General features: G+C 42.9%; 1 protein-coding gene across 2 annotated transcripts in view; it reads left to right on the forward strand.

Annotated features, from left to right (window-relative positions):
- The window catches only part of LOC124795224 (atrial natriuretic peptide receptor 1-like), a 1189640-nt gene that overhangs the window by 894038 nt on the left and 268435 nt on the right, over window positions 1-27167 (forward strand). For both annotated transcript variants that reach the window (XM_047259145.1, XM_047259146.1), the window contains exon 10: window positions 8150-8224. In XM_047259145.1, the coding sequence (XP_047115101.1) occupies window positions 8150-8224 (75 nt within the window). The remainder of the gene's footprint in view (window positions 1-8149; window positions 8225-27167) is intronic.

Raw genomic sequence — 27167 nt, forward strand, 5'->3', positions numbered from 1 at the left:
TTGTAGCCTATCCCCGATGTTATTCAATCTGTATATTAAGCAAGCAGTTAAAGAAACAAAAGAAAAATTCGGAGTAGGAATTAAAATTCATGGAGAACAAATAAAAACTTTGAGGTTTGCCGATGACATTTTAATTCTGTCAGAGACAGCAAAGGACCTGAAATAGCAGCTGAACGGAATGGACAGTGCCTTGAATGGAGGATATAAAATGAACATCAACAAAAGCAAAACGAGGATAATGGAATGTAGTAGAATTAAGTCGGGTGATGCTGAGGTAATTAGATTAGGAAATGAGAAGCTTAAGGTAGTAAATGAGTTTTGCTATTTGGGGAGCAAAATAATTGATGATGGTCGAAGTAGAGAGGATATAAAACGTAGACTGGGAATGGCAAGGAAAACGTTTCACAAGAAGAGAAATTTGTTAACATCGAGTATAGATTTAAGTGTCAGGAAGTCGTTTCTGAAAGTATTTGTATGGAGTGTAGCAATGTATGGAAGTGAAACGTGGACGATAAATAGTTTAGACAAGAAGAGAATAGAAGCTTACGAAATGTGGTGCAACAGAAGAATGCTGAAGATTAGATGAGTGTATCACATAACTAATGAGGAGTTATTGAACAGAATTGGGGAGAAGAGAAATTTGTGGCACAACATGACTAGAAGAAGGGATCGCTTGGTAGGACATATTCTGAGGCATCAAGGGATCACCAATCTATTATTGGAGGGCAGCATGGAGGGTAAAAATCGTAGAGGAGGACCAAGAGAGGAATACACTAAACAGATTCAGAAAGATGTAGGTTGCAGCAGGTACTGGGAGATGAAGAAGCTTGCACGGGATAGAGTAGCGTGGAGAGCTGAATGAAACCAGTCTCTGGACTGAAGACCACAACAACAACAACAATTAATGTGTACGCCTAGGGACCGATGACCTAAGTAGTTTGGTCCCATAAGACCTTACCACAAATTTTCAAAGTATCGTTAAGAACAGAAATTCGAAATATTGAAGTTCGCGTCTGTTTATAAGTCGTACCTGGATAGCCAAAGTGGTTAATGCGACCCGTGATGTAATGCCGGAAATCATGATTCGATTCCCGATCCGGCACGGATTTTCATTGTCATTCTCTTAAACAGCTGAAGGTTGCTGGTATTCTCAACTGTGAATACATTTCGTGTATTCATAGCGGCTCCAGTTGCCACAGTGTCTGTTTCTTTGGAAATGCATAGGCAGCTATGGCACTCTCTGGCGGGAGCAATTTTCGGTCGACGCCAGTGCAGCGATTCCAGAGGTGTGTTTATCGAAACAGTCGTTGGTGCACGGGCAGGAAATTTCTCTCAAGCGCTACCCGTCGAGAGAAAGGAGGTTTTGAAATGGGCAATGTAACCGTGGGACGGTACAACGGCACTGAATCGCCAGTGCTAAAACTACACGTAATTAGCGCACTGACCTTTGGTTCAATAAATAAAAGAAAACAGCAAGACTCCTGTTAAAGGAAGACGTATGTCTGGAGATAAGTACAATAAAATATTATCCTTCTGCAAGAAGGAAAGATGCCTGGTTTGTGTTGCAAGATCTGTCGATTGCCTACTGGCTGAGTCCCAGAGAGAGCAATTGACTCGTCGGTCTCAATCCTGCAAAAATTTTGGAAAATACTTCATTATTGGCTGCACCTTCGTAGACGATGGTAGATTTTTATAAACAGTGTAAACATTAAGAAAACCGACACACTGCAAGGACGGATTCCTGACTGGAAATAAAGGCAAAAAGGTCCTATGAGTGTGTGTCCGGAAACGGGCGGTGCGCGTGCAACGACAACAAAATCGTCCCGAAACATAGCAAAGAGCTGCGCCGCAGCCACGTCAAAAACATGTGTTCAAAGTGGCACCCATTGGATGCAATGCACAGGTTCACACGTCAGATAATGGACTGCTGCACTATTTTGCCCCTCTCCGAATAGCGTCACGGGCGTCGTGAACGTGCTGTTAAACGGTCTGCACATCAGGAAGTGGGTCAGCATACACAACACTTTTCGGATGCCCCCAGAGATAACAATCCCGGGGGTTTAAGTCCGGTGATTTAGCAGGCCGTACTACAGAGCCTCCGCGTTGCATGCAGCGTCAAAGGAACGTGTTGAAGTGTCGGATTACTGCAATGGGGAGGTGGGATGGAGCTGCAGACCATGTATTCCGTCGTATCGGCAAAGTCAAATTATCAAGTAGCCGAAGCAAAGTATTCTGCAAGAAGTCCAGGTATGTTCCTCTGTCGAGGAGTTGTGGAATAACCGGTATAAGTATGCGGTCACCAACAATTCCTGCCCACACGGTGGTGCTGAACCGATGCTGATGAGACGCCTCAACCATTCCCCGAGGATCGTCTGTAGCCCACGGACGACGGCTATGGAGATTGATGATGACAATTCTGGTAGAAGTTGCTTCGTCGGTAAATAGGACTGAAGACAGAAATCCCATGATTGTGTTGGTTTAGTGCAAAAACCATCGACAAAATCCTTACCGTAGAGGGAAATCATCTGCAGATAATCCTTACACTCGTTTCAGGTGATAGGGATAAGAGCGGTTGTCGTACAAGAAACACACAATCTTACTTTACCTTACACCACGTTGGCGGACTACTTGCCAGTACCTTGAACTAGGAGTTCGCCTGAATATTCTGGAGAAACCGGTTCTCCAAATCTAGTGTACGAACAGTCCGTCGTCTCCCTAAACGTTCGTCTATCTGGATCCATGGTCACACACACACACAAAAAGGGCTTGAAATGTTGTGGGGTGTGACTGCTGTCTGTGGGGATGTTGTTGTTGCTGTTGTGGTCTTCAGTTCTGAGACTGGTTTGATGCAGCTCTCCATGCTACTCTATCCTGTGCAAGCTTCTTCATCTCCGAGTACCTACTGCAACCTACATCCTTCTGAATCTACTTAGTGTATTGATCTCTTGGTCTCCCTCTACGATTTTTACCCTCCACGCTGCCCTCCAATGCTAAATTTGTGATCCCTTGATGCCTCAAAACATGTCCTACCAACCGATCCCTTCTTCTAGTCAAGTTGTGCCACAAACTTCTCGTCTCCCCAATCCTATTCAATACCTCCTCATTAGTTACGTGATCTACCCACCTTATCTTCAGCATTCTTCTGTAGCACCATATTTCGAAAGCTTCTATTCTCTTCTTGTCCAAACTGGTTATCGTCCATGTTTCACTTCCATAGATGGCTATACTCCATACAAATACTTTCAGAAACGACTTACTGACACTTAAATCTATACTCGATGTTAACAAATTTCTCTTCTTCAGAAACGCTTTCCTTGCCATTGCCAATCTACATTTTATATCCTCTCTACGTCGACCATCATTAATTATTTTGCTCCCCAAATAGCCATACTCCTTTGCTACTTTAAGTGTCTCATTTCCTAATCTAATCCCCTCAGCATCACCCGATTTAATTTGACTACATTCCATTATCCTCGTTCTGCTTTTGTTGATGTTCATCTTATATCCTCCTTTCAAGACACTGTCCATTCCGTTCAACTGCTCTTGCAAGTCCTTTGCTGTCTCTGACAGAATTACAATGTCATCGGCGAACCTCAAAGTTTTTACTTCTTCTCCATGAATTTTAATACCTACTCCGAATTTTTCTTTTGTTTCCTTTACTGCTTGCTCAATATACAGATTGAATAACATCGGGGAGAGGCTACAACCCTGTCTCACTCCTTTCCCAACCACTGCTTCCCTTTCATGCCCCTCGACTCTCATAACTGCCATCTGGTTTCTGTACAAATTGTAAATAGCCTTTCGCTCCCTGTATTTTATCCCTGCCACCTTCAGAATTTGAAAGAGAGCATTCCAGTTAACGTTGTGGGGATATTTGCTTCAATATAGCCGTGCTGCGTTTAGACTTTTCCATGTGCTTAGGCGTACAGAAACATCTCGGCTTGTCCCCAACAGGAATACCGGACCATCCTGCAGCTTACAGTGCACTGCATCAGTCACATAATCTGCAACACACGAAGGACGGGGACCGATGACCTTTGTAGTCTCGTCACTTCAAATCCCCGATCCCTCGCCCACAAACCAACCTACCGCACAAACAACACACGACAAGTGGTCAGAGGAAATTTCACTCGCCAGCGCCGTCTAACGTGGCAATATGTATTTTCGGACACTTGTCCATAGGATATTTTTTCCTCCATTTCCAGTCAGTAGTTCGTCTCTGCAGCTTGCCTGAAATGTGTGGAAAGCTTGTGAGGGTGCAGTAGGATAGGTTGTGCCGAGGAATAATAGTATAAAAATGTTTTGATACGTTGTACCGTTTCGAATTTAACTAGCATTGAAGTTACCCAATCACGTCAAAAATGGCTCTGAGCACTATGGGACTTAACTTCTGAGGCCATCAGTCCCCTAGAACTTAGAACTACTTAAATATAACTTACCTAAGGACATCACACACATCCATGCCCGAGGATTCGAACCTGCGACAGTAGCAGTCGCGCGGTTCCAGATTGCAGCGCCTAGAACCGCTCGGCCACCTGGCTGGCCCAATCAGGTCGTAGCGAGCGCTAATTCAAGAGGTCCCTCCAGAGACGGTGTCGCCAAACATGTGCTTCATTTGCTCCCCTAAAGCGGAACAGTAGGCCGATACAAAAATTGTACACGAGACGATAGTAGAGATAACCCAAGCTAACTGCCGAGCTTACACGAGCTATGACGGCGGCGCTATACAAAGCCCGACGTTTATAATGTTTAGTCCTCGGCTACGTAATTTCTGAAGATGCTCACGTTGTCAAGTGAAAAATGTCAAAGTAAAGAAAATTTAGATCCCACTTATTGTTGATCTGCAATTTTAATCTCTAGCGGTCACTGTTCCCCTGCAGGAAATATCTGCTCCTCCTAAATATATTGTTATACGCTGCTTTCACTAATTTCGTGGATATAAGATAAAAGGGTTTAAAGAAATATTGCTTCGTATTACCGATGAGGAGTCTACCACTTCATCAGTGCGGTGGGCCCCGCACGATGTTCAACCGGCTCCGTTATTAGATAACTCACACATTTAGCTCTGAAAATTGTGTTGAAGGGTTTTCTTTTCTTTTTCTTTTTTTAGTTACGTTATCCGCAGCGTAATAGGTGTCTACTCTTTAATGCGTACCAGTTTACAGTATTTACGTCACTCTCTATCGGAAGTCCAAAAGGGTCTATGACCACTGGCACTGCCGTTCAATACCTCCGCTCGATGGCTGTTGTCGGCACAACTTGGCGTTGATCCATCATGCGCTAGAAACATCTCTTTTGTAAACAGTCTAGTTTGTAGCAGTATCTACACTATCTGATCAAGGGCATCCGGAAGCTCGCCGTCCGCTGTGAACGAGCGGTTCTAGGCGCTTCAGTCCCGAACCACGCGGCTGCTACGGTCGCAGGTAAGAATCCTGCCTCGGGTATGGATGTGTGTGATGTCCATAGGTTACCAGAATGAGATTTTCACTCTGCAGCGGAGTGTGCGCTGATATGAAACTTCCTGGTAGATTAAAACTGTGTGCCGGACAGAGTCTCGAACTCGGGACCTTTGCCTTTTGCGGGCAAGTGCTCTACCAAGTGAGCTACGCAAGCACGACTCACGCCCCTTCCTCACAGCTTTACTTCTCCCAGTACCTCGTCTCCTACCTTCCAAACTTAACAGAAGGTACTGGCAGAAGTAAAGCTGTGAGGACGGGGCGTGAGTCGTGCTTCGGTAGCTCAGTTGGTAGAGCACTTTCCCGCGAAAGACAAAGGTCCCGAGTTCGAGTCCCGGTCCGGCACACAGTTTTAATCTGCCAGGAAGTTTCGTCCTTATGTTAGTAAGGTTTACGTAGTTGTAAGTCTAGGGGACTGATGACCTCAGATGTTAAGTCCCATAGTGCTCAGAGCCATCTAGAGCCGGACGCTCCTATGAAATGGGAGGCTGACCACTGGATGCCACGTAACGTGAACTCTTCAGCGTAAAAGGAGGCGAGGAGGGTTGTGTTGTCACTAGAGATCCAGTAACAGCAGAGTGGGTCGGTCGTGACAGCTCAGTGACACCGAACGTGGTCATTCGACGTCACAAATTCATCAGGGACATTTCAGTCCTAATGTTGCCCAAGTCGATAGTTGGTGTCGTGACGGTAAAGTGGAAACGTGACGGAACGTCAGCAGCTAAACCAAGACCCAGTAAACGTCATCTCTGACCGACAAAGACTGTCGCGAACTGCGGATGGTGGTTGTAAAAAAACACACGAAATGAACGGGAAGAATCACTTGTGAGTTCCAAAATGCTACCAGTAGCCCCAGTTAGGACGATGATGGGGTTTAGGAAATTTTAATGAATGGGGTACAGTGGTCCTCATAAGCCACACGTTTCTATAGTCAACGTCAAACTGCGGTTGAGGTGGTGTAAAAAGAACGACGCCACTGGACATTGGACGACTGGAAACGAGTGATTTGGACTAATCAGTCACTCTATACACCCTGGCAATCCGATGAAAAGGTTTGGGTCTGACGAATGGCTGAGAAACGTTACGTGACGTCATGTGTGGTGCCAACAGTGAAGTACGGAAGAGGTGGTGCTACGTTTGTGAGTGCTTTTCTTGGTTATGTCGTGGTGCTCTTATATCACGCTATACAGTATGTCGAAGGACAGGAGCACATTATATAGCATTGTGTACTGCGTGCAACACAGCAACAGTTCAGGGAAGATGACTGCTTCACCATCGATGTAGTCCCTGTCAAAAAAAGCATCGGCGATAGAGTGATTGGGGACAGTAACATTCCAGAAATGGACTGACCTGCTCAGCGTCCCGACCTGAACAAAGTGGCACTTCTTTTGGGGTGGGTTAAAAAGTCGACTTCGCTCCAGACCCCATCATCTGCCTCCTCTGGTCTCAGCTATTGCGGAAAAATGGACTGCCATTGCTAAACAGACATTTAGAAGTCTCATTGAGAGTATCTCCAATAGAGTTCAAGCTGTCATGAAGACAGAGTGTGGATACCCCCCCCCCCATATTAACATCCATTAATTGCTGTCCGGATACCGGATACTTTTGATCAAATAGTATGTGAAGTCAACTGGATTGCCCCAGCTGCTTTATCGCTTTATTTTACACTAAACTTTTGTGATCATGTCACCAGAAATTTACGTATATTATTACATATGTTTAAACATTATACAATCCAGATTTGTCGTCTGACACTACGGCGTTCTACGTTTAGTGAAAAAAACTAAATTATATTTATATATGAAGATGGTATCTGTTCTTTAGGACATCTCTGAAAGAACAGATACCATCTTCATATTTTTATATTTAAGGCTCACCGTCCATTTGACCATCTTCCTCTGTGCGGATGTACAAACAGTGCCCGAACTCTTACGGAAATCGGCAGTAAAAGCCACGAGTAATGATTATAATGGTCAGGGGCACTATGAATATAGTGCGGGACAATAAGTTGCGAATGTGGGTCTCATGGGAGGCGTGCCAGAGATACGTCCCTGCTGTCGCACTACTCTGTGTATCCTCGGTGGCTCAGATGGATGGAGTGTCTGTCACGTAAGCAGGAGATCCGGGGTTCGAGTCCTGGTCAGGGCACACATTTTCAACTGTCCCCGTTGACTTATATCAACGCCTGTATGCAGCTACGGGTATTCATTTCATTGTAAATTATATTTACCTATATTACCGGTAACAGACCGACATTTGCCAATTATGAGACGCAACTGTCGTATCGTCCATATGTAAGTTAAGTTATACTCCCATTAGACAAGTTGAAACGACAAGAAACAGTTTTTAACATTACACCTATTTCGAGGTCTTCATTGTCGACATGCCTACACATTTCAAGTAGAAATGTTTTGTTATTAATATTGGTGTTTCACTTTCAAATATTACAGCACTAAATTATCAGATTCACACGCGATTCGGAATGTGTAAAATTATGGTGGTTGTTAAACCAAATAACGTCTCACAATGAAATGTAATTTACGATTTTACATCATTTTAACAGTTCATTTTACTGAATTGTAAAATGCGAGAATTTGATACTACCTATCGCTCCAGACACTGCATGAAATTGTGTATCTGTCGTAATACTCTCAAATTCACTACAGCAATTGTATCATTATGTCTCGTTTCAGGGCAGCAAAGTCGCGCTGAAGGCTATCCACAAACGCGTGGACCTCACGAGACCACTGTTGCTAGAGCTGAAACGGGTGAGTAAAGAGCACAATAATAATTTCTGTTGGTGTTGCGACTCGCCTGCAGAACTCGTCCACTTCACTATGATCTCACTACAGTACACTCTACACTGATAAAAAAAATTAACGTCTGAGTCAGTAAATTTATTTTAACTTGACTGTAATATTTAGGTCGAGAGACAGTTCGCTGCATTTTTCAGGGTCTTATTTGTCGTAGTTAGGCAAGCGAAATTCGAAATGCAATACTACAATATTTGCTTTCTCTTTCAGCGTCAGTACCAGTCAAGTGCGTGCTCCACAAATTAATTTGTCGGAGTCGCTGATGACTTAGGATGGAGGTCGAACTTCACTAGGACAAAGAATAACTAGAAATAATTTCGTGGAAGTGGATTAAAATCGTGAATTTATCAGGGAAATAATGACGAAACTTAAACAACGGAGGCTAGAGCTATGTCTGCTTGCAATTTATACGAGAGCCTGTTTGATGACAGATCATAATTCCAGAGCCATCAGAGATTAAGAGAGTTTTTTCACTTCTCACTACAGTTTTGCATAGGTTATGCCGAAATACCCCCCCCCCCCACCCCCACCCTACCCGCCCATGAACCATGGACCTTGCCGCTGGTGGGGAGGCTTCCGTGCCTCAGCGATACCGGTACTGTAGGTGCTACCACAACGGAGGGGTATCTGTTGAGAGGCCAGACAAACGTGTGGCTCCTGAAGAGGGGCAGCAGCCTTTTCAGTAGTTGCAGGGACAACAGTGTGGAAGACTGACTGATCTGGCCTTGTAACACTTATCAAAACGGCCTTGTTGTGCTGGTACTGTGAACGTCTGAAAGCAAGGGGAAACTACAGCCGTAATTTTCCCAAGGGCATGCAGCTTTACTGTATGGTTAAATGACAATGGCGTCCTCTTGGGTAAAATTTTCCGGAGGTAAAATAGTCCCCCATTCTGATCTCCAGGCGGGGACTACTCAGGAGGACGTCGTTCTCATGAGAAATAGTGTCTTGAAAGGAGGATATAAGATGAACATCAACAAAAGCAAAACGAGGATAATGGAATGCCGGAAGGTGTGGCAGAGCGGTTCTAGGCGCTTCAGTTTGCAACCGCGCGACCGCTACGGTCGCAGGTTCGAACACCTTCCTCGGGCATGGATGTGTGTGATGTCCTTCGGTTAGTTGGCTTTCAGTAGTTCTAAGTTCTAGGGGACTTATGACCTCAGATGTTAAGTCCCATCGTACTCAGAGCCATTTGAACTATTTGATAATGGAATGTAGTCAAATTAAGTCGGGTGATACTGAGGGAATTAGATTAGGAAATGAGACAAAGTAGCAAATGAGTTTCGCTATTTAGGGAACAAAATAACTGATAATGGTCGAAGTAGAGAGGGTGTAAAATGTAGACTGGCAATGGCAAGGAAAGCGTTTCCGAAGAAGAGAAATTTGTTACCATCGAGTATAGATTTAAGTGTCAGGAAGTCGTTTCTGAAAGTATTTGTGTGGAGTGTAGCCATGTATGCAAGTGAAACATGGACGATAAGTAGTTTGGACAAGAAGAGAATAGAAGCTTTCAAAATGTGGTACTACAAAAGAATGCTGAAGATTAGATGGGTAGATCACATAACTAATGAGGATATACTGAATGGAACTGGGGAGAAGAGAAATTTGTGGCTCATCTTCACTAGAAGAAGGGATCGGTTGGTAGGACATGTTCTGAGGCATCAAGGGAGCACCAATTTAGTATTGGAGGGCAGCGTGGAAGGTAAAAATAGCAGAGGGAGACCAGGAGATGTATACACTAAGCAGATTCAGTAGGTTGCAGTAGGTTCTGAGAGATGAAGAAGCTTGCAAAGGGTAGAGTAGCATGGAGAGCTGCATGAAACCAGTCTCTGGACTGAAGACCACAACAACAAAATGCCAATACAAATATACTTCACATATATCGAAGGTAACACTCTCGTCCTGAAGTAGGTCTTATAGTAACTAAGGTGTCTTTGTAAGAAAAGAAGTTTAGACAGATAAACTAATGAAACAATAAACACAGCATATTCAGTCGTGTGCCCACTTTATTCGGACGCATCTTTTCCTTATCAAATAGGCTTTCATTCTATACTCACCCAACCTGAATATTAACTCGGAAAGGGCTTTATGAACATTAGATATAGAGCTAGAGTCTGCAGCAGTGTAAGTGCAAATTCATTTTCCTTCAGACCAGCGGCAGACAAATCGATGATTTCCCATCCAAGACGCCACTGGCCGTCTCACAGTTCATGGACGTATGGAATATCTTTCGTCGTATTTCAGTTTAACTGAGATTGCCAAGCGTTAGTTGAATATACTTTTTCAATTATTTCGAAGTACCTAATGCTGAATTTTTCCCAGATCTAGATTTTAGATGGAAATTCATCAGATTTTAGATGGTGAGTGATAATAATAATAATAATAATAATAATAGGTACCAGGTGTAATATTTCATTCGAGTCTTAGCACTTGTCCATGATACTGTTGAAGTCGTAATGGTATGAAAGGTAACAGAAGTCACGTAAATACGATACAGATAGACAATCGGAAACTACTGCGACATGAATCGGTCGATCAAACCTATTGGATTTTTTAGTCTATATTACTAAATCGCTATCCCAGAATTCAAGACCTATATAGGGTTGCTCATCTGTAGGATTTCAGGGGTAAGAAATATTTCTTTTTCAGTACCTCATACAATCAGTGGCAGAATTTAAAGATTTAAATTGATATAATAATCTACTCATTGAGAGGCATAATATTATGTTTAACGTTTAACACAATAAGACAAGTATAATCGTTAGAAATTGTATGATTGCCTTCAGCAAGTGCAACTGACGGCGGGGAAATACCCGGACTCCGTTCATCCAGTATTTGAGAATGAGGATACTTAGTGACTTCGAACGAACTTTAAATATCAATTCAAACCATTACCAAAACTTTTCTCGTCGACACCCACCACAAAATGATGAAAGGAAAAAAAGTTTATCGTGTACTACGTTTTCGATTTCATACAGTAAAACTGCACCATCAGAGATCACGTTTTAATTTATTACTTCATTACTACTAACTCTGTTTCCAACACACGTTTCAGATATTATCTATATCTACTACATGTACATGCGAAGTTAGATCGTTGTATGACACATAGTTCAGAAGGTACTACGTCATAAATATTATCATTCGTGGAAAACTAGCTTTTACTTGAAATGGAGCCCAAATTACCCACGCTATATCCGTCAAGTGTTTAATAATGAGAACACTTGGTGACTTTGACCTACCATTAAGGATTATTTAAAATCTTTCCTACACTTTTCCACGCTTACAGGCTTTACGTGAAATAGTTAACACATTAACCCATTTTTAAAGTATTCATCCGTTCGAAACTCTTTAATGCATGGGAATTCGATTTTTTAAAGAATCGGATGTTACTGGTTATCAATATAAACATCTAATATATTCGATTTCGAATTTGCGTTTGCTAAGATATTCAGAAACGTGTAATATCCCTCTTGCACAGAAACTTCTTATAGTTAATCCATTATGAGAAACGTATCGTACACTTTGTTCTGATACACATTTAACGTCAGCTATCGCCTCTTTTTTGTATTCTGGTACCGTACGTAATTGTACTCTTCTCCGTAATCTCTCCTAGGACTGCATTTTGAGACTTAATCATCATGAACTAGCGTAGAAGGGCCACGCATCCTTTCAGTCGCCCATTTCTACCGTTGAAAAACGAGGAAAAGGACTCGATATAAACGACGAAAAATTTAGGATGAAACTCTTTTGGTTATGAGACATAAATAAAAAATGACGGCATCGCTTTCAAAATTAACTAGTGCAATGCAATACCCAGCATATGGCTACTTTAGAGAGCGGTGTAAGCAGTACCACTCCAAAGATGATATTGGCGCTTGACTTAAACAATTGTGCAATACGTATCAGTATAACAAAAGCAAAATTTCAACAGTATGGACTCTATCTCTGTGCCATGCCAAGATTTCTTTGTTACGAGGGTCATTCCAAAAGAAATGCACACTATTTACGTAAAAATACAGTTTTCATTCCGCACGTGTGAAAGTTTTAGAGTGTGTAGATACATCCTTCCCGTTTGTTTTCAAACTTAGTTCAACCTGTTCCCGTGCGTGGTGCTGTCACAGCATGTCTTCAAGATGGGTGCTACACTTGACGTTCGCCAGAAGCGACGTGCTGTCATAGAATTCCTGTGCTGTGGAAACGAGACAGTGGGAAACATCCACAAGAAGTTGAAAAAGGTGTGTGGAGATGCTGCTGTCGATCGCAGTACAGTTAGTCGGTGTGCAAGCAGGTCACGTGATGAAAGCGGGCACAGCAATATTGAGGATTATCCTCGCAGCCGACACAAAACTCGATCACAAAAAGCGATAACAAAACTTGGATGGTCAACACTGAAACACCCACCTTACAGTCCTGACCTGGCTCCATGTGACAATCATCTCTTTAGGAAACTGAAAGACACTCTTTGTGGAACAAGGTTTGAAGATGATGACTCCCTTGTGCACGCTGCCAAACAGTGCTTCAACAGGTTGGTGCAGAATTTTACCGTGCGGGTATACGGAAACTGGTTCCAAGATGGCGTAAGGCAGTTGAGAGGGATGGAAATTACGTGGAGAAATGAAAACATTGTGCCTAAAGGACGTATCTACACACTCTAAAACTTTCAAACATGTAGAATAAAAGATGGATTTAAAAAAAAATAGTGTGCATTTTCTTTGGAGTGACCCTCGTATTATTAGTATTATGTTTCTCGACGGAAGAGAGCGTAGGAGACAGTGTAGATATAGTACGTGGCTGGAAATGTCAGTCTTACTGTCGGAGGAAGGCCTAGTAGAGCAGTAAGGCATTCGAAACAACCTGAGCTTAACTTTATTTACTTATTTTGTAAGAATATACTTTATACAACCAAACTGACATCTTACCTGTACAAGCATGAACGAGTACGGCTGTAGATGCTTCTCACAAAGGAAACTCACCATGCAACCCCCCCTCCCTTTATATTTATTGGTAAGGTGGCCCAATGGAGAGCCCGTCAAAAACAGAACACTGGCGAAGCATGAGAACAGGAAGAAGATGTACTGGACAGTGAAAAAATGCAAAACAGAAGCAGTGAACGGTCCAAGCTTAGCATCTACAACATCGACGAAAATGGCAGAGCCACGGCGTCGCGGTCAAGTGGTCACTGTCTTTAATTGCGTCACGGGCGAGCTGTGTTCAAAACTACTTCAGGCCTTATTTTTCCACAGCATTATGAACTGCTCTCCCCGATGTTATTCAATCTGTATATTGAGCAAGCAGTAAAGGAAACAAAAGAAAAATTCGGAGTAGGTATTAAAATTCATGGAGAAGAAGTAAAAACTTTGAGGTTCGCCGATGACATTGTAATTCTGTCAGAGACAGCAAGGGACTTGAAAGAGCAGTTGAACGGAATGGACAGTGTCTTGAAAGGAGGATATAAGATGAACATCAACAAAAGCAAAACGAGGATAATGGAATGTAGTCAAATTAAATCGGGTGATGCTGAGGGAATTAGATTAGGAAATGAGACACTTAAAGTAGTAAAGGAGTTTTGCTATTTAGGGAGTAAAATAACTGATGATGGTCGAAGTAGAGAGGATATAAAATGTAGACTGGCAATGGCAAGGAAATCGTTTCTGAAGAAGAGAAATTTGTTAACATCGAGTATAGATTTAAGTGTCAGGAAGTCGTTTCTGAAAGTATTTGTATGGAGTGTAGCCATGTATGGAAGTGAAACATGGACGATAACTAGTTTGGACAAGAAGAGAATAGAAGCCTTCGAAATGTGGTGCTACAGAAGAATGCTGAAGATAAGGTGGGTAGATCACGTAACTAATGAGAAGGTATTGAATAGGATTGGGGAGAAGAGAAGTTTGTGGCACAGCTTGACTAGAAGAAGGGATCGGTTGGTAGGACACGTTTTGAGGCATCAAGGGATCACAAATTTAGCATTGGAGGGCAGCGTGGAGGGTAAAAATCGTAGAGGGAGACCAAGAGATGAATACACTAAGCAGATTCAGAAGGATGCAGGTTGCAGTAGGTACTCGGAAATGAAGAAGCTTGCACAGGATAGAGTAGCATGGAGAGCTGCATCAAACCAGTCTCAGGACTGAAGACGACAACAGCAAACATATGAACTCTCCTGTTCGGTCACTGAAATTTTTGTTGTCTTTGTGTATTCTTGACTGTTGTCGCACTATGTATTGGTTACAGAATATGTGTGCGTGTGTGTGTGTGTGTGTGTGTGTGTGTGTGTGAATTCCTAAGGGACCAAAGTGATGAGGTCATCGGTCCCTAGACTTACACACTACTTAAACTAACTTATGCTAAGAACAACACACACACCCATGCCCCAGGGAGGTCTTGAACCTCCGGCTGGAGGGGGAATATGGGTCATGTAGTAAGAATACATTACCGTCGCAAGTAAACGTGATGAATATTGAGAGCAAAATGGTACAAATGGCTCTGGGCACTGTGCGACTTAACTTCTGAGGTCATCAGTCGCCTAGAACTTAGTACTAATTAAACCTAACTAACCTAAGGACATCACACACATCCATTCCCGAGGCAGGATTCGAACCTGGGACCGTAGCGGTCCCGCGGTTCCCTTAATAATGTTCAAAAGTCTCATGTCATCCAGTCTTACAAATTTCCTTTTTCTTACTGACACACGTCCAGATCGTCCGCTCATAGTAAACTCTCAAAACTCTTGCATCTCTCTCTCCACATCCACCACTGCTGGAGGCTCACCTCCAACTGCCCAACGCTAAGCGCTGTTCACATCTAACTGCCCAACTCTACACAAGCGATTATTTCAACAATGAATCGAACCAGCGATTTTCATACAGAGCACTACGTGGCGTTACCAACATAAAAAAGCCGGCCGTGGTGGCCGAGCTGTTCTAGGCGCTTCAGTCTGGAACCGCATGACCCCTACGATTGTAGGTTCGAATCCTGCCTCGGGCGTGGATGTGTGTGATGTCCTTAGTTTAGTTAGGTTTAAGTAGTTCCAAGTTCTAGCGGACTGATAACCTTAGATGTTAAGTCCCATATTGCTCAGAGCCATTTGAACCAACATAAAAATCTAAACAGCCTATTTACAAGGTGTTAACTAAAAAGGTTCGCAGAAGAGCTTGTGTTAAGTTTGGAAGGTAGAAGACGAGGTACTGGCAGAATTGGAGCTGTGAGAACAGGTCGTGAATCGTGCTTGGGTAGCTCAGATGGTGGCCGGCACGGTAGCTCAGCGTGTTCGGTCAGAGAGGCGCTAGCCCTCTGTAATGAAAAAAGCTGGGCAAAGGAAGCAGCGATCAATTTGAACGGATGTCCTGTGACGTCCGCCCGGACCAGACGCAACGAAAGATACCGAACAAAATGAAAAAAAAGAGATGGCAGAGCACTTGCCCTCAAAAGGCAAAGGTCCCGAGTTCGAGTCTCTGCCCGGCACGCAGTTTTAATCTGCCAGGAAGGTTCATATCAGCGCACACTCCGCTGCAGAGTGAAAATCTCATTCTGGTGTTAACTATGTTACAACAAAGAAATACAAGAGTAAAAACTTCCAAAATCGAAAGCAACCTCTGAAATGTTAAAAACATACGTTTTGACAGAGCGCAGAGAAACTGTCCGGTTGTGAAATTGTTGCTTTTATTTGTTGCGGCTAATGTGACAAACTATTATGTGTTTGTAGTGGCGTGGTAAGACAGCCAAAAACTCGGAGGTAGCCGAAAGGCACGCTTTAAGCTCACGCAGATTGGCGTGTGGTCTGGAACAAGGTAAAGTAATTATCCTATAAAGAAAAGGACGTAGTTCTTGGAATACTTAACTTTAATCCACAATGGGAGAAAATCGGTCTGACGGTACAGGCATCACAAGTTAAATATCTCTTGATAATGGCGCCTTGCTAGGTCGTAGCAAATGACGTAGCTGAAGGCTATGCTAACTATCGTCTCGGCAAATGAGAGCGTATTTGTCAGTGTAGCATCGCTAGCAAAGTCGGCTGTACAACTGGGGCGAGTGCTAGAACGTCTCTCTAGACCTGCCGTGTGGTGGCGCTCGGTCTGCAATCACTGACAGTGGCGACACGCGGATTCGACGTATACTAGCGGACCGCGGCCGATTTAAAGGCTACCACCTAGCAAGTGTGGTGTCTGGCGGTGACACCACAGTGTTCATCATTTGCTTGAGAGTGATCTCATTCACATTCATACGAACACCTAAATCGGGCAAGGAGGCATCTCTCACTGACTCGCTAGTGGCTACAAATTAAGTGCGTAGATAAGAGATTCCTATCATATGACAGACGTCCTGCTACTGTTGCCGTGTGTGACACACCAGACGTTTTTTTCGGTGGAGGATTCGGTTGACTTAGCGCCTTGCCATCAAACGTTTGCGGTTCCTATTCGAAAGTCACTTCCTTTCGGCTGCTAATAGAGGAGTTGCGCAGAACCAGCTTTCATTATAGGTCCCTTCCCTTTCACCTCGTTATTGCAAAAGGGCATTACACCACGACACAGACACAAATTTGAATACAGCTACACTGGGAAAAAAATTGTTGCGAGGTAGCTTTGAACACGGCTCGTCCGCTTTGCACTCGAACGCTGGGACCATTCACAGTTTCTGTTTTGCTTCTTTTTTTCGCAGTTCAGTACGCCTTCTTCCTGTTTTCATGCGTGATCTGTGTTTAGCTTTTGACTGTCTGTCTACTGGGCCCTCTCACCGCTGAATCCGGGTGGGTGCGATGTGGAGTTTCCCTGGCCAGACCAGCCAGCGCGTTGCTCTGGCTACGACAGTCCTGTGTGTGCGTGTGACAGGGCGGGCAAGCGTGGCCGCTGGCGCCACGTCATTAGCATTCCACGCACGCAGCCGCTTATCCTGCAAAACGCGCCGCGCTGTCGCACAGATCTAGCCGCACATAAACCCTACAGCCTGCCGGCGGAAACGAGTGGCCGACGTCTCACGTAAACAGGATACACAACCAGAACGTGTCCACTATGAGGATGGGGAGACAAAAGGAGTGGAGGAAGAAAATTAAGGGTTAATGTGTCGTTATTGGAGAGAGGACACGAATTCATCTACATCTACATCTACGTGAATTACTCTGCTACTCACAATAAAGTGCCTGGAAGAGGGTTCAATGAACCACCTTCAAGCTGTCTCTTGTAGTGTAACGACGTAAGTTTTGTATAAATGATTTTCTTTCGACATATGACCATGTGCAGACTTCGTCACCTACGGCAGTTACAAAACACTTCAAAATTATTTAAATTCTTTTTAAAGTTGTCTCTGAATGGTTCTTGAACGAAACTGTAATTAAAACTTCATCATTTGAGTCGTATGCGCAGAATTACGTCACTCAGTCCAATTGGTTTGCGTAAACTTTTCTTAATTTGGATGTCGTTTGTTTCTTCTCAGAAATTATATTAATGCAAGTTATCTGCTTTAATAAATATTGAAACCACATTGAATAAACTTTTAAGACTCAAACTCGCGATGAACGTTGTCAAAAATTAATAATCTTGTCAAATAAATCAGTGATACCTCTTCCTTAATATAATTCTTCATAAATAAATTCTCGGAACACGTGTTTAAACTTTTATAGTATACACTAGTTTATTATCTTCCTATATACTACATATAGACGTGAACCTGACCCTTGACAAGATAGGACTGAACAATTACAATAAGATTAAACTTTCTATGACGTCATTGTTGTAGAAACATTATAAATTCTTATTTTTTCAGTTTTTAGAAGCACGACGCAACAACTTGGTTTCAGGATCTTCTGTTGCTCTCTAGCTGTCGACCCGCGACGTATAGTGGCCAGCAATTTTCTCTCTGGTCCCGGCAGTGAAGATGCTCTCTCCATAAAAATAAATACAAAACTTTAGACAATTCACAATCATTACAAATATTACAAAAATACATAAACAAAACAGTAAATTAAACTTATATTCACCTGCAAACTGGGCTGACACTGGTGGATGGGTGACGCTTCAATTTCGCGTCCCACTACACTCTCTACTGTTCCACACTCGAACGGCACGCGGGGTTTCATTTACATTTTTCTGTGCGAGCCCTGATTTCTCTTATTTTATTGTGATGATCATTTCTCACTATGTAGGTGGGTCGGTGCCAGCTGAATGTTTTAGCAATCGGAGGAGACAACTGGTGATCGAAATTTCCCGAGAAGATCCCGTCGCAACGAAAAACGCCATAGTTTTAATGATTGCCACTCCCATTCACGTATCATGTTTGTGCCACTATCTCCCGTATACCGCGTTAATACAAAACGAGCTGTCCTTCTTTGTACTTTTTACGTCATTCCTACCTCATGCGAATCCGACATCGCACAGCAATACTCCAGAATAGGGCCGACAAGCGTGGTGTAATGAGTCTCTTTAGTAGACCTGTGGCACCTTCTAAGTCTTCTGAAAATGAATCGCAGTCTTTGGTTTTCTCTACTCACAATATTATCTATGTGATCGTTCCAATTTAGGTTATTTGTAATTGTAAACCCTAAGTATTTAGTTGAATTTACAGCCTTCAGATTTGTGTGACTTATCGCCTAATCGAAATTTAGCTGATTTCTTTTAGTATTCATGTGAATAACTTCACAGTTTTCCTTATTCAGGGTCGAGTGCCACTTTTCGCACCATACAGATATCTTACCTAAACCATTTTTCAAGTCGTTTTGATCATCTGATGAGTTTACAAGGCGGTAAATGACAGCATCATCTGCAAACAAAATAAGACGGCTGCTGATTGTCTCCTTGTAACATCCCCTCACTTTTATCGATCTTAATGACAGTGAAAAATTAAAGCGCGTGTATCAAATGGAAATTTGGGAAAAGCAATCGTCACCGAAGTTAATCTGTCGGTAAAGAGGAAGGGAAGGGTTACATGTAAATGAAAGGTAAAATGAAAATGAAACTGGTGGAAATTAATTTTCAAAAGGGGTAAAGTTAATAAAGAAAGTAAATGTGCGGCCGTTACGTTAACAGTTAACTAGCAGTAATTAGATATTTGAGATTTGGGGGAAATTACGGTCGCCAGTCCTATGGACAATTACTATAGTAACTGAAAAAGAAAGGTTATTACACATATAATTAGCACTAGAAGCGTGGCAACTGAAGGTTGACACGTGTAGTGTGAAAACTGAAAGTCTGTCAGAAGTAATAAATTTCGCTACACTCTGACTTAATTTAGCAAAAGAATTAATAGCACTGGAAAATTGAAAGTTAATTTAGTGACTGAAATTAATAGTGAGCATTGTTTCTGAAGCACATCGAAATTCAGTAAAATAATGTTAGTCTTGGGCTACCTCAACAATCATTTCAAAAGCTACTTGAATCTACGCAATTTAGAAATAAGAGATTTAGCTTTGAACTTGAATTAAATGATTCTGAACAATTAACAATAGTAAAATTTAGTACGTACCAAGCTGAGCTGCAGTCACAGGTGAGCTAAAATACGGTAACAAGACTCGCACTCTTAATTTGTGCTTGTGTAATCTAAGTATTGTAGCCAGCTATGAACACTTTAACTGAACTTTGAAATTAAAGTAGTGAAATGGAATGATATTACTTTAATGCTGGCGTTTGAATTTCAACGACACCTGGGTTCATTTCGGAAAAGGAAGGGACCCTGCTTGGTAATGAAATCGGGAAAATGAGCAACAAAGGTTCATGCTACGTTGCTGTAATTTAGTGAGAAAAATTTAACAGTTTGAAAAGCTGAGGTCTGCCATACAGTTCTAAAACTTTACGTGCTATCAGTCTTCCTTGTTGGTTGATTGAAGGTTTGAAGTCGTCGATCGAGGAGGTGGCGACAGTCACTCATTGTCGGCCGCCGCTGTTGCAGGAGCTGGATGTTGGCGCGCCTTCTTCTCGACACGGTCTCCAGCCGAAACGGGCTCTTGATGTGTGCCTGCTAACGCTCCCGTCTGCGACACCACGTCAGAAACTAACGTAGCAAGTCGAGCGCAATTACATGTTGCCAAACCCTGAAAGCGCGGCAACTCGCGGGAGCGTCACACAACACACCTGCTCCACTGCCCTCCTCCAGCCAGACTCTCTCTCTGCTCGCGCTCCACGCGGCCGAGTTCACACTACCAAAGATCCTAAGCACTTTGGTTCTCCACACGACCTATCGATGTAGTCGTTCGATACCATAGTTTTCCCTAGGCCAGACCCAGCGTAAAAATACAAATAATATTTACAAAACAAACCAATTATACATCGACATTACAAATGTAATGTATTGCGAATACATAGAAAGAAGGATCCTTTATTGTATGATTATATGATAGCGGAACAAACACTGGTAGCAGTTACTTCTGTAAAATATCTGGGAGTATGCGTGCGGAGCGATTTGAAGTGGAATGATCATATAAAATTAATTGTTGGTAAGGCGGGTACCATGTTGAGATTCATTGGGAGAGTGCTTAGAAAATGTAGTCCATCAACAAAGGAGGTGGCTTACAAAACACTCGTTCGACCTATACTTGAGTACTGCTCATCAGTGTGGGATCCGTACCAGATCGGTCTGACGGAGGAGATAGAGAAGATCCAAAGAAGAGCGGCGCCTTTCGTCACAGGGTTATTTGGTAACCGTGATAGCGTTACGGAGATGTTTAATAAACTCAAGTGGCAGACTCTGCAAGAGAGGCGCTCTGCATCGCGGTGTAGCTTGCTCGCCAGGTTTCGAGAGGGTGCGTTTCTGGATGAGGTATCGAATATATTGCTTCCCCCTACTTATACCTCCCGAGGAGATCACGAATGTAAAATTAGAGAGATTAGAGCGCGCACGGAGGCTTTCAGACAGTCGTTCTTCCCGCGAACCATACGCGACTGGAACAGGAAAGGGAGGTAATGACAGTGGCACGTAAAGTGCCCTCCGCCACACACCGTTGGGTGGCTTGCGGAGTATCAATGTAGATGTAGATGTAGACATAAATGCACACACATATATATATAATGCACACACACACACACACACACACACACACATATATATATATATATATATATATATATATATATATATATATATATATATATATATACAGGGTTATTACAAATGATTGAAGCGATTTCACAGCTCTACAATAACTTTATTATTTGAGATATTTTCACAATGCTTTGCACACACATACAAAAACTCAAAAAGTTTTTTTAGGCATTCACAAATGTTCGATATGTGCCTCTTTAGTGATTCGGCAGACATCAAGCCGATAATCAAGTTCCTACCACACGCGGCGCAGCATGTCCCCATCACTGAGTTCGAAAGCATCGTTGATGCGAGCTCGCAGTTCTGGCACGTTTCTTGGTAGAGGAGGTTTAAACACTGAATCTTTCACATAACCCCACAGAAATAAATCGCATGGGGTTAAGTCGGGAGAGCGTGGAGGCCATGACATGAATTGCTGATCATGATCTCCACCACGACCGATCCATCGGTTTTCCAATCTCCTGTTTAAGAAATGCCGAACATCATGATGGAAGTGCGGTGGAGCACCACCCTGTTGAAAGATGAAGTCGGCGCTGTCGGTCTCCAGCTGTGGCATGAGCCGATTTTCCAGCATGTCCAGATACACGTGTCCTGTAACGTTTTTTTCGCAGAAGAAAAAGCGACCGTAAACTTTAAACCGTGAGATTGCACAAAACACGTTAACTTTTGGTGAATTGCGAATTTGCTGCACGAATGCGTGAGGATTCTCTACCGCCCAGATTCGCACATTGTGTCTGTTCACTTCACCATTAAGAAAAAATGTTGCTTCATCACTGAAAACAACTTTCGCACTGAACGCATCCTCTTCCATGAGCTGTTGCAACCGCGCCGAAAATTCAAAGCGTTTGACGTACGTTTAGCTCCCTGCTTGCTTTATTCGTCGACCTCCGCGGGCTACGCGTGAAACTTGCCAGCACGCATTCAATCGTTTCTTCGCTCACTGCTGGCCGACCCGTTGATTTCCCCTTACAGAGGCATCCAGAAGCTTTAAACTGCGCATACCATCGCCGAATGGAGTTAGCAGTTGGTGGGTCTTTGTTGAACTTCGTCCTGAAGTGTCGTTGCACTGTTATTACTGACTGATGTGAGTGCATTTCAAGCACGACATACTCTTTCTCGGCTCCTGTCGCCATTTTGTCTCACTGCGCTCTCGAGCGCTCTGGCGGCAGAAACCTGAAGTGCGGCTTCAGCCGAACAAAACTTTATGAGCTTTTCTACGCATCTGTAGTGTGTCGTGACCATATGTCAATGAATGGAGCTACAGTGAATTTATGAAATCGCTTCAGTCATTTGTAATAGCCCTGTATATATATATATATATATATATATATATATATATATATATATATATATATATATATATATATACAAACAGTAAAACAATTGCAATATACAAAGAGACAGAATTGTCATATCTTCAGGTGACAAAATAAGGAAAAAATTTATAGTACAATAGATGGAAATAGGAGGATATGCATTTCCGGCGTTACATCCTATGTCGTTAATATAGATCAAGAACAATAGAGGGCCTATAACACTTCCTTGGGGAACGGCTGATATTACTTCTGTTTTACTCGATGACTTTCCGTCTATTACTACGAACTGTGACCATTATGACAGGAAATCACGAATCCAGTCGCACTACTTAAGCGATACTCCGTAGGCACGCAGTTTGGTTAGAAGACGCTTGTGAGGAACGGGCAGGAGAATGTAATAGAAGGAAATCTGTCACATACTTCTCAAATGTAACATCGACGCGTTTTTCTCCATCGATTCTGGGTAACCACGGAAAACCTAAATCAGAGTGGCTGCGTGGGGATCCGAAGCTCGTTCATCTCAGGACCAAGACTAGTGTCTAAAAAAATGTAAAAGGCACTCACTGGCTATTAACTATCGTAAACCTTTAAATGTTGTTATCTGATTCATAGGTGGGTTACTTTTCTACAGTGTAACATGGACTTCAACGTATAAGCGGGCTTCCTACTTCAAAAAAAAAAGTGCTTATCATTCTCTACTTTCCACTGAATTCCAGGTCATCTGAAGTCATATGAGGTGCTAGAACTATTTATTAAATTAAGCCTTCAGACTGTCACATGGAATCCGTGCAGCAGAAATTCAAAAAAATTTTCAAATGTGTGTGAAATCTTATGGGACGTAACTGCTAAGGTCATCAGTCGCTAAGCTTACACACTACTTAACCTAAATTATCCTAAGGACAAACACCCACGCCCATGCCCGAGGGAGGACTCGAACGTCCGCCGGGACCAGCCGCACAGTCCATGACTGCAGCGCCTTAAACCGCGCGGCTAATCCCGCTCGGCGCAGCAGAAATTACCCGACTTCTTAAACACCAAATCAGATTTTTTATTTTATTAAACGTTTCCTAGTATCTTTTCTTACTGGTTACAGGAGGTTCATGACCACAAGAGATGGGATAGCGTGCTGGTATCCAGACTGGCGAAAAGTGTACGGAACTAAGGGGTTTCAGATTGACATTTATTCACAAAATGCGGCATACTCCTGCACACTGAACAGGTGAAAAATCGTAACGCTACGGTTACCTAACGATAAACCATTTGTCTTGATATTACTCATCATTACAAACATTCATCGAGAATTATGTTCCTAAGGAACACGCCGTGAACGATCAAGCGCTCGCGCGCAAAAATTGAAACATTCACAGAATAACCGAAGTCTAAATTCACGATCTTCTTGAAAAGGTGAACCATCAAAGCTGTCTTGTGAGTCACAGCGGAAAGAAACATGAGACTTGATCTGAATCACGGTGCACATAGGAAATTATGTCCGGATAAAGAACAAGTCTGGCCCCATCTTCACCCAGTTAAATGATAGCAAAATCCCATAACGAGTATAACAAATGATTTTAAAATTAGGGAGAGTTTCTAGCACAAGAATCTGAACTAACCCCCATCCAAAATGAACATCCAAGGGCGCACATAACCGACACATCATTCTCAACTCACCCGACAAAGCAACTGACCAACTCGAGCGGTCTAAGGCGCTGCAGTCATGGTTTGTGCGGCTGGTCCCGGCGGAGGTTCGAGTCCTCCCTCGGGCATGGGTGTGTGTGTTTGTCCTTAGGCTAATTTAGGTTAAGTAGTGTGTAAGCTTGGAGACTGATGACCTTAGCAGTTACGTCCCATAGGATTTCACACACATTTGAACATTTTTTTCGACTGACGAACTCTGCATAAAATCCAATCTGCCTCGCCTCCGTGCACAGACACAGCAAAAACTTGCAGGGGTCGAATGAACCAACCGGCACGTCGAATTTTTCAGTGATACTAGGCGTCTCCTCCAATCAAACGACAGGGGAGACAACGCCCGTGTCCCTTGCTCAAATTTTTTCATCGGTATAACGCGCAAAATCTGAACGAACGTGTGCTTTACTCGTGGATCTGAGGGAATCAATCGCGAAGTGGCTCTTGAAGAATGTCCTGGCATATATGATTCTGCCAGACCGGCGCCTCAAGCTAACTCCGAAAATTAAACTCAACGGCCGTTCCCAGTCCTCTACTACGGAGATGAACCAAGAAAGTCCACCTGAAATCACCAAAGTGGGTACATATTTAAGAAAGGTGATTGAAGGTGCGTGGTGTGATGAATATCAAACGTAATAGAAATGAAAATGAAACACATTCGTTACGATTCCCAATGTGCTCGTCTCCCTCGCATGCTAAAGATATAAGAAAACAGATACAGAGAAAGCAGCTTGATAAAACAACATAATTTGTTGGAAAGTGTATTGACTGAAAAGTGAATTGGCTGTCGCCTTTCAATTGCATCACCTCACCCAGTAGAGAAGACAATGCGTGATATCAGGTCACGCACAATTATTCGAGCGTCTTGTTCTCGCGTCATCTAAGGGAGTAACCTTTAAGAGAGTCTTACGGACATATGACTGGTGAATTAGACCCTTTTTCCAGTCTGTTGTGTATTGAGTCGCTTTTGCCGCTATAATGAAACCAACATACTCAATTAATTTCGTGTGTTCCAACTTTTGCAGACTAGTCACAACTGACTACTTAGTTCCATGTCTCCTGGAGCAAAATTTTATCTAAAACTTGAAGAGAAACCATCTACAAATTTGGTAATGGAAGGAGCTATGCTGGATGAAAATTGACTATAGGAAGCAGGTTCAAGTGGATGTAGGCTGCAGTTGCTGTGAAAAGATTAAGAAACTTGGGCAGGACAGAATCGCGTGGAAAGCATCAAACCAGTCTTCTGAATGAAAACAACAACAAGTACTACTACTACTGCCAAAATAAATGCAGCTGAGAATAAATAAAAAAAACGTTTTGGAACTACTTATTTTGTCTACAACTTTGCTTCTGCCGATTTTTCTCGAAATTCGCGGCTTTATTCTGAAAAACTTTCAAAACATTTGGGAGTCAAAGTATTGGTCATCGGTGGCCACTACTTTCTCCATCTCTCGCGCTTAGGAAGCGCTGGGCGTCTCTTGAGGAGTGCCAGGAATCGATCCAATTTTGCACTTGTTCATATGACCGGAAGTGCTTAACAGCGAGGACGTGTTCCATTGATCTAAAAAGATGATAGTCAAAGGGAGCAGTGTCTGGGAAATACAAGAGATGGGTTAGGACTACCATTCAACGTTTACAACTGTGTTTTGACGGATTTTGGGACGTGGTGTCGAGCACTGTCATGCTGAAAAATCATCTGTTCATATCTATCGCTATATTGTTCCCGTTTGTGTTTCAGTACTCGGCTCAAATGCGCCATTTGCTTACGATAACGATTGCCTGTGCTTGTTTCCATTGCTTTTAGTAGCTTAGGAAACCTGTTCTCTTCAACCGCCATCCCGTTCTTTGGTGTCAAAATCACCGTTCTTGAAGTGTTCAGACCATTCTCTGCACATTGTTTCACTAATAGGTGTATCACCATAGGACTTATCCACCACTTTTATCAGCCGCAGATTTCTCCATGTTAAAGCAGCAAATGAAAACTGCTCACAAATGACGAGAATTGGGCCCCTATGTTGACATATTCTATCGATAATAGGTTTATGATGCAATCAGGATTCGACTAATATTATGATGGCGTTATGTTTATCAATGCGTAAGCTTTTTTAATGACACGACTTACCACCTGCACCATCACTAGCGGCTACTGCCATCTACTGCGAAAGGGCGGAAGCAAAGTTTTAGACCTAATGAACTCACGAGGGAACCTCCCCATCGCACCCCCCTCAGATTTAGTTATAAATTGACGCAGTGGATAGGCCTTGAAAAACTGAACACAGATCAATCGAGAAACTATGAAAAAATAAGCAAAATATACAAACTGAGTAGTCCATGTGTAAGATAGGCAACATCAAGGTTACTGCGGGGCGAGGAGCGCCGTGGTCACGTGGTTAGCGTGAGCAGCTGCGGAACGAGAGGTCCTTGGTTCGTGTCCTCCCTCGAGCGAAAATTTTACGTTTTTTATTTTCGCTAAGTTACGATCTGTCCGTTCATTCATTGACGTCTCTGTTCACTGTAATAAGTTTAGTGTCTGTGTTTTACGACCGCACCGCAAAACCGTGCGATTAGTAGACGAAAGGACGTGCCTCTCCAATAGGAACCGAAAACATTTGATCGCAAGGTCATAGGTCAACCGATTCTTCCACAGAAAAACACGTCTGATATATTCTATACGACACTGGTGACGGCATGTGCGTCACATGACAGGAATATGTTGTCGACCGACCTAACTTGCAGACTTGGCGAATGGGTAAAAAGATTCTTCTACCTTGCCCGATTTAGGTGTTCTTGTGAATGTGGTAATCACTCCCAAAAAGTGATGAAAACATAGGAGTTTGTCACATGGACTGCAACAAATGAATGCAACAGTTTCA

This window comes from Schistocerca piceifrons, chromosome 4 (genome assembly GCF_021461385.2).
Source record: "Schistocerca piceifrons isolate TAMUIC-IGC-003096 chromosome 4, iqSchPice1.1, whole genome shotgun sequence".
NCBI classification, from domain to species: domain Eukaryota; kingdom Metazoa; phylum Arthropoda; class Insecta; order Orthoptera; family Acrididae; genus Schistocerca; species Schistocerca piceifrons.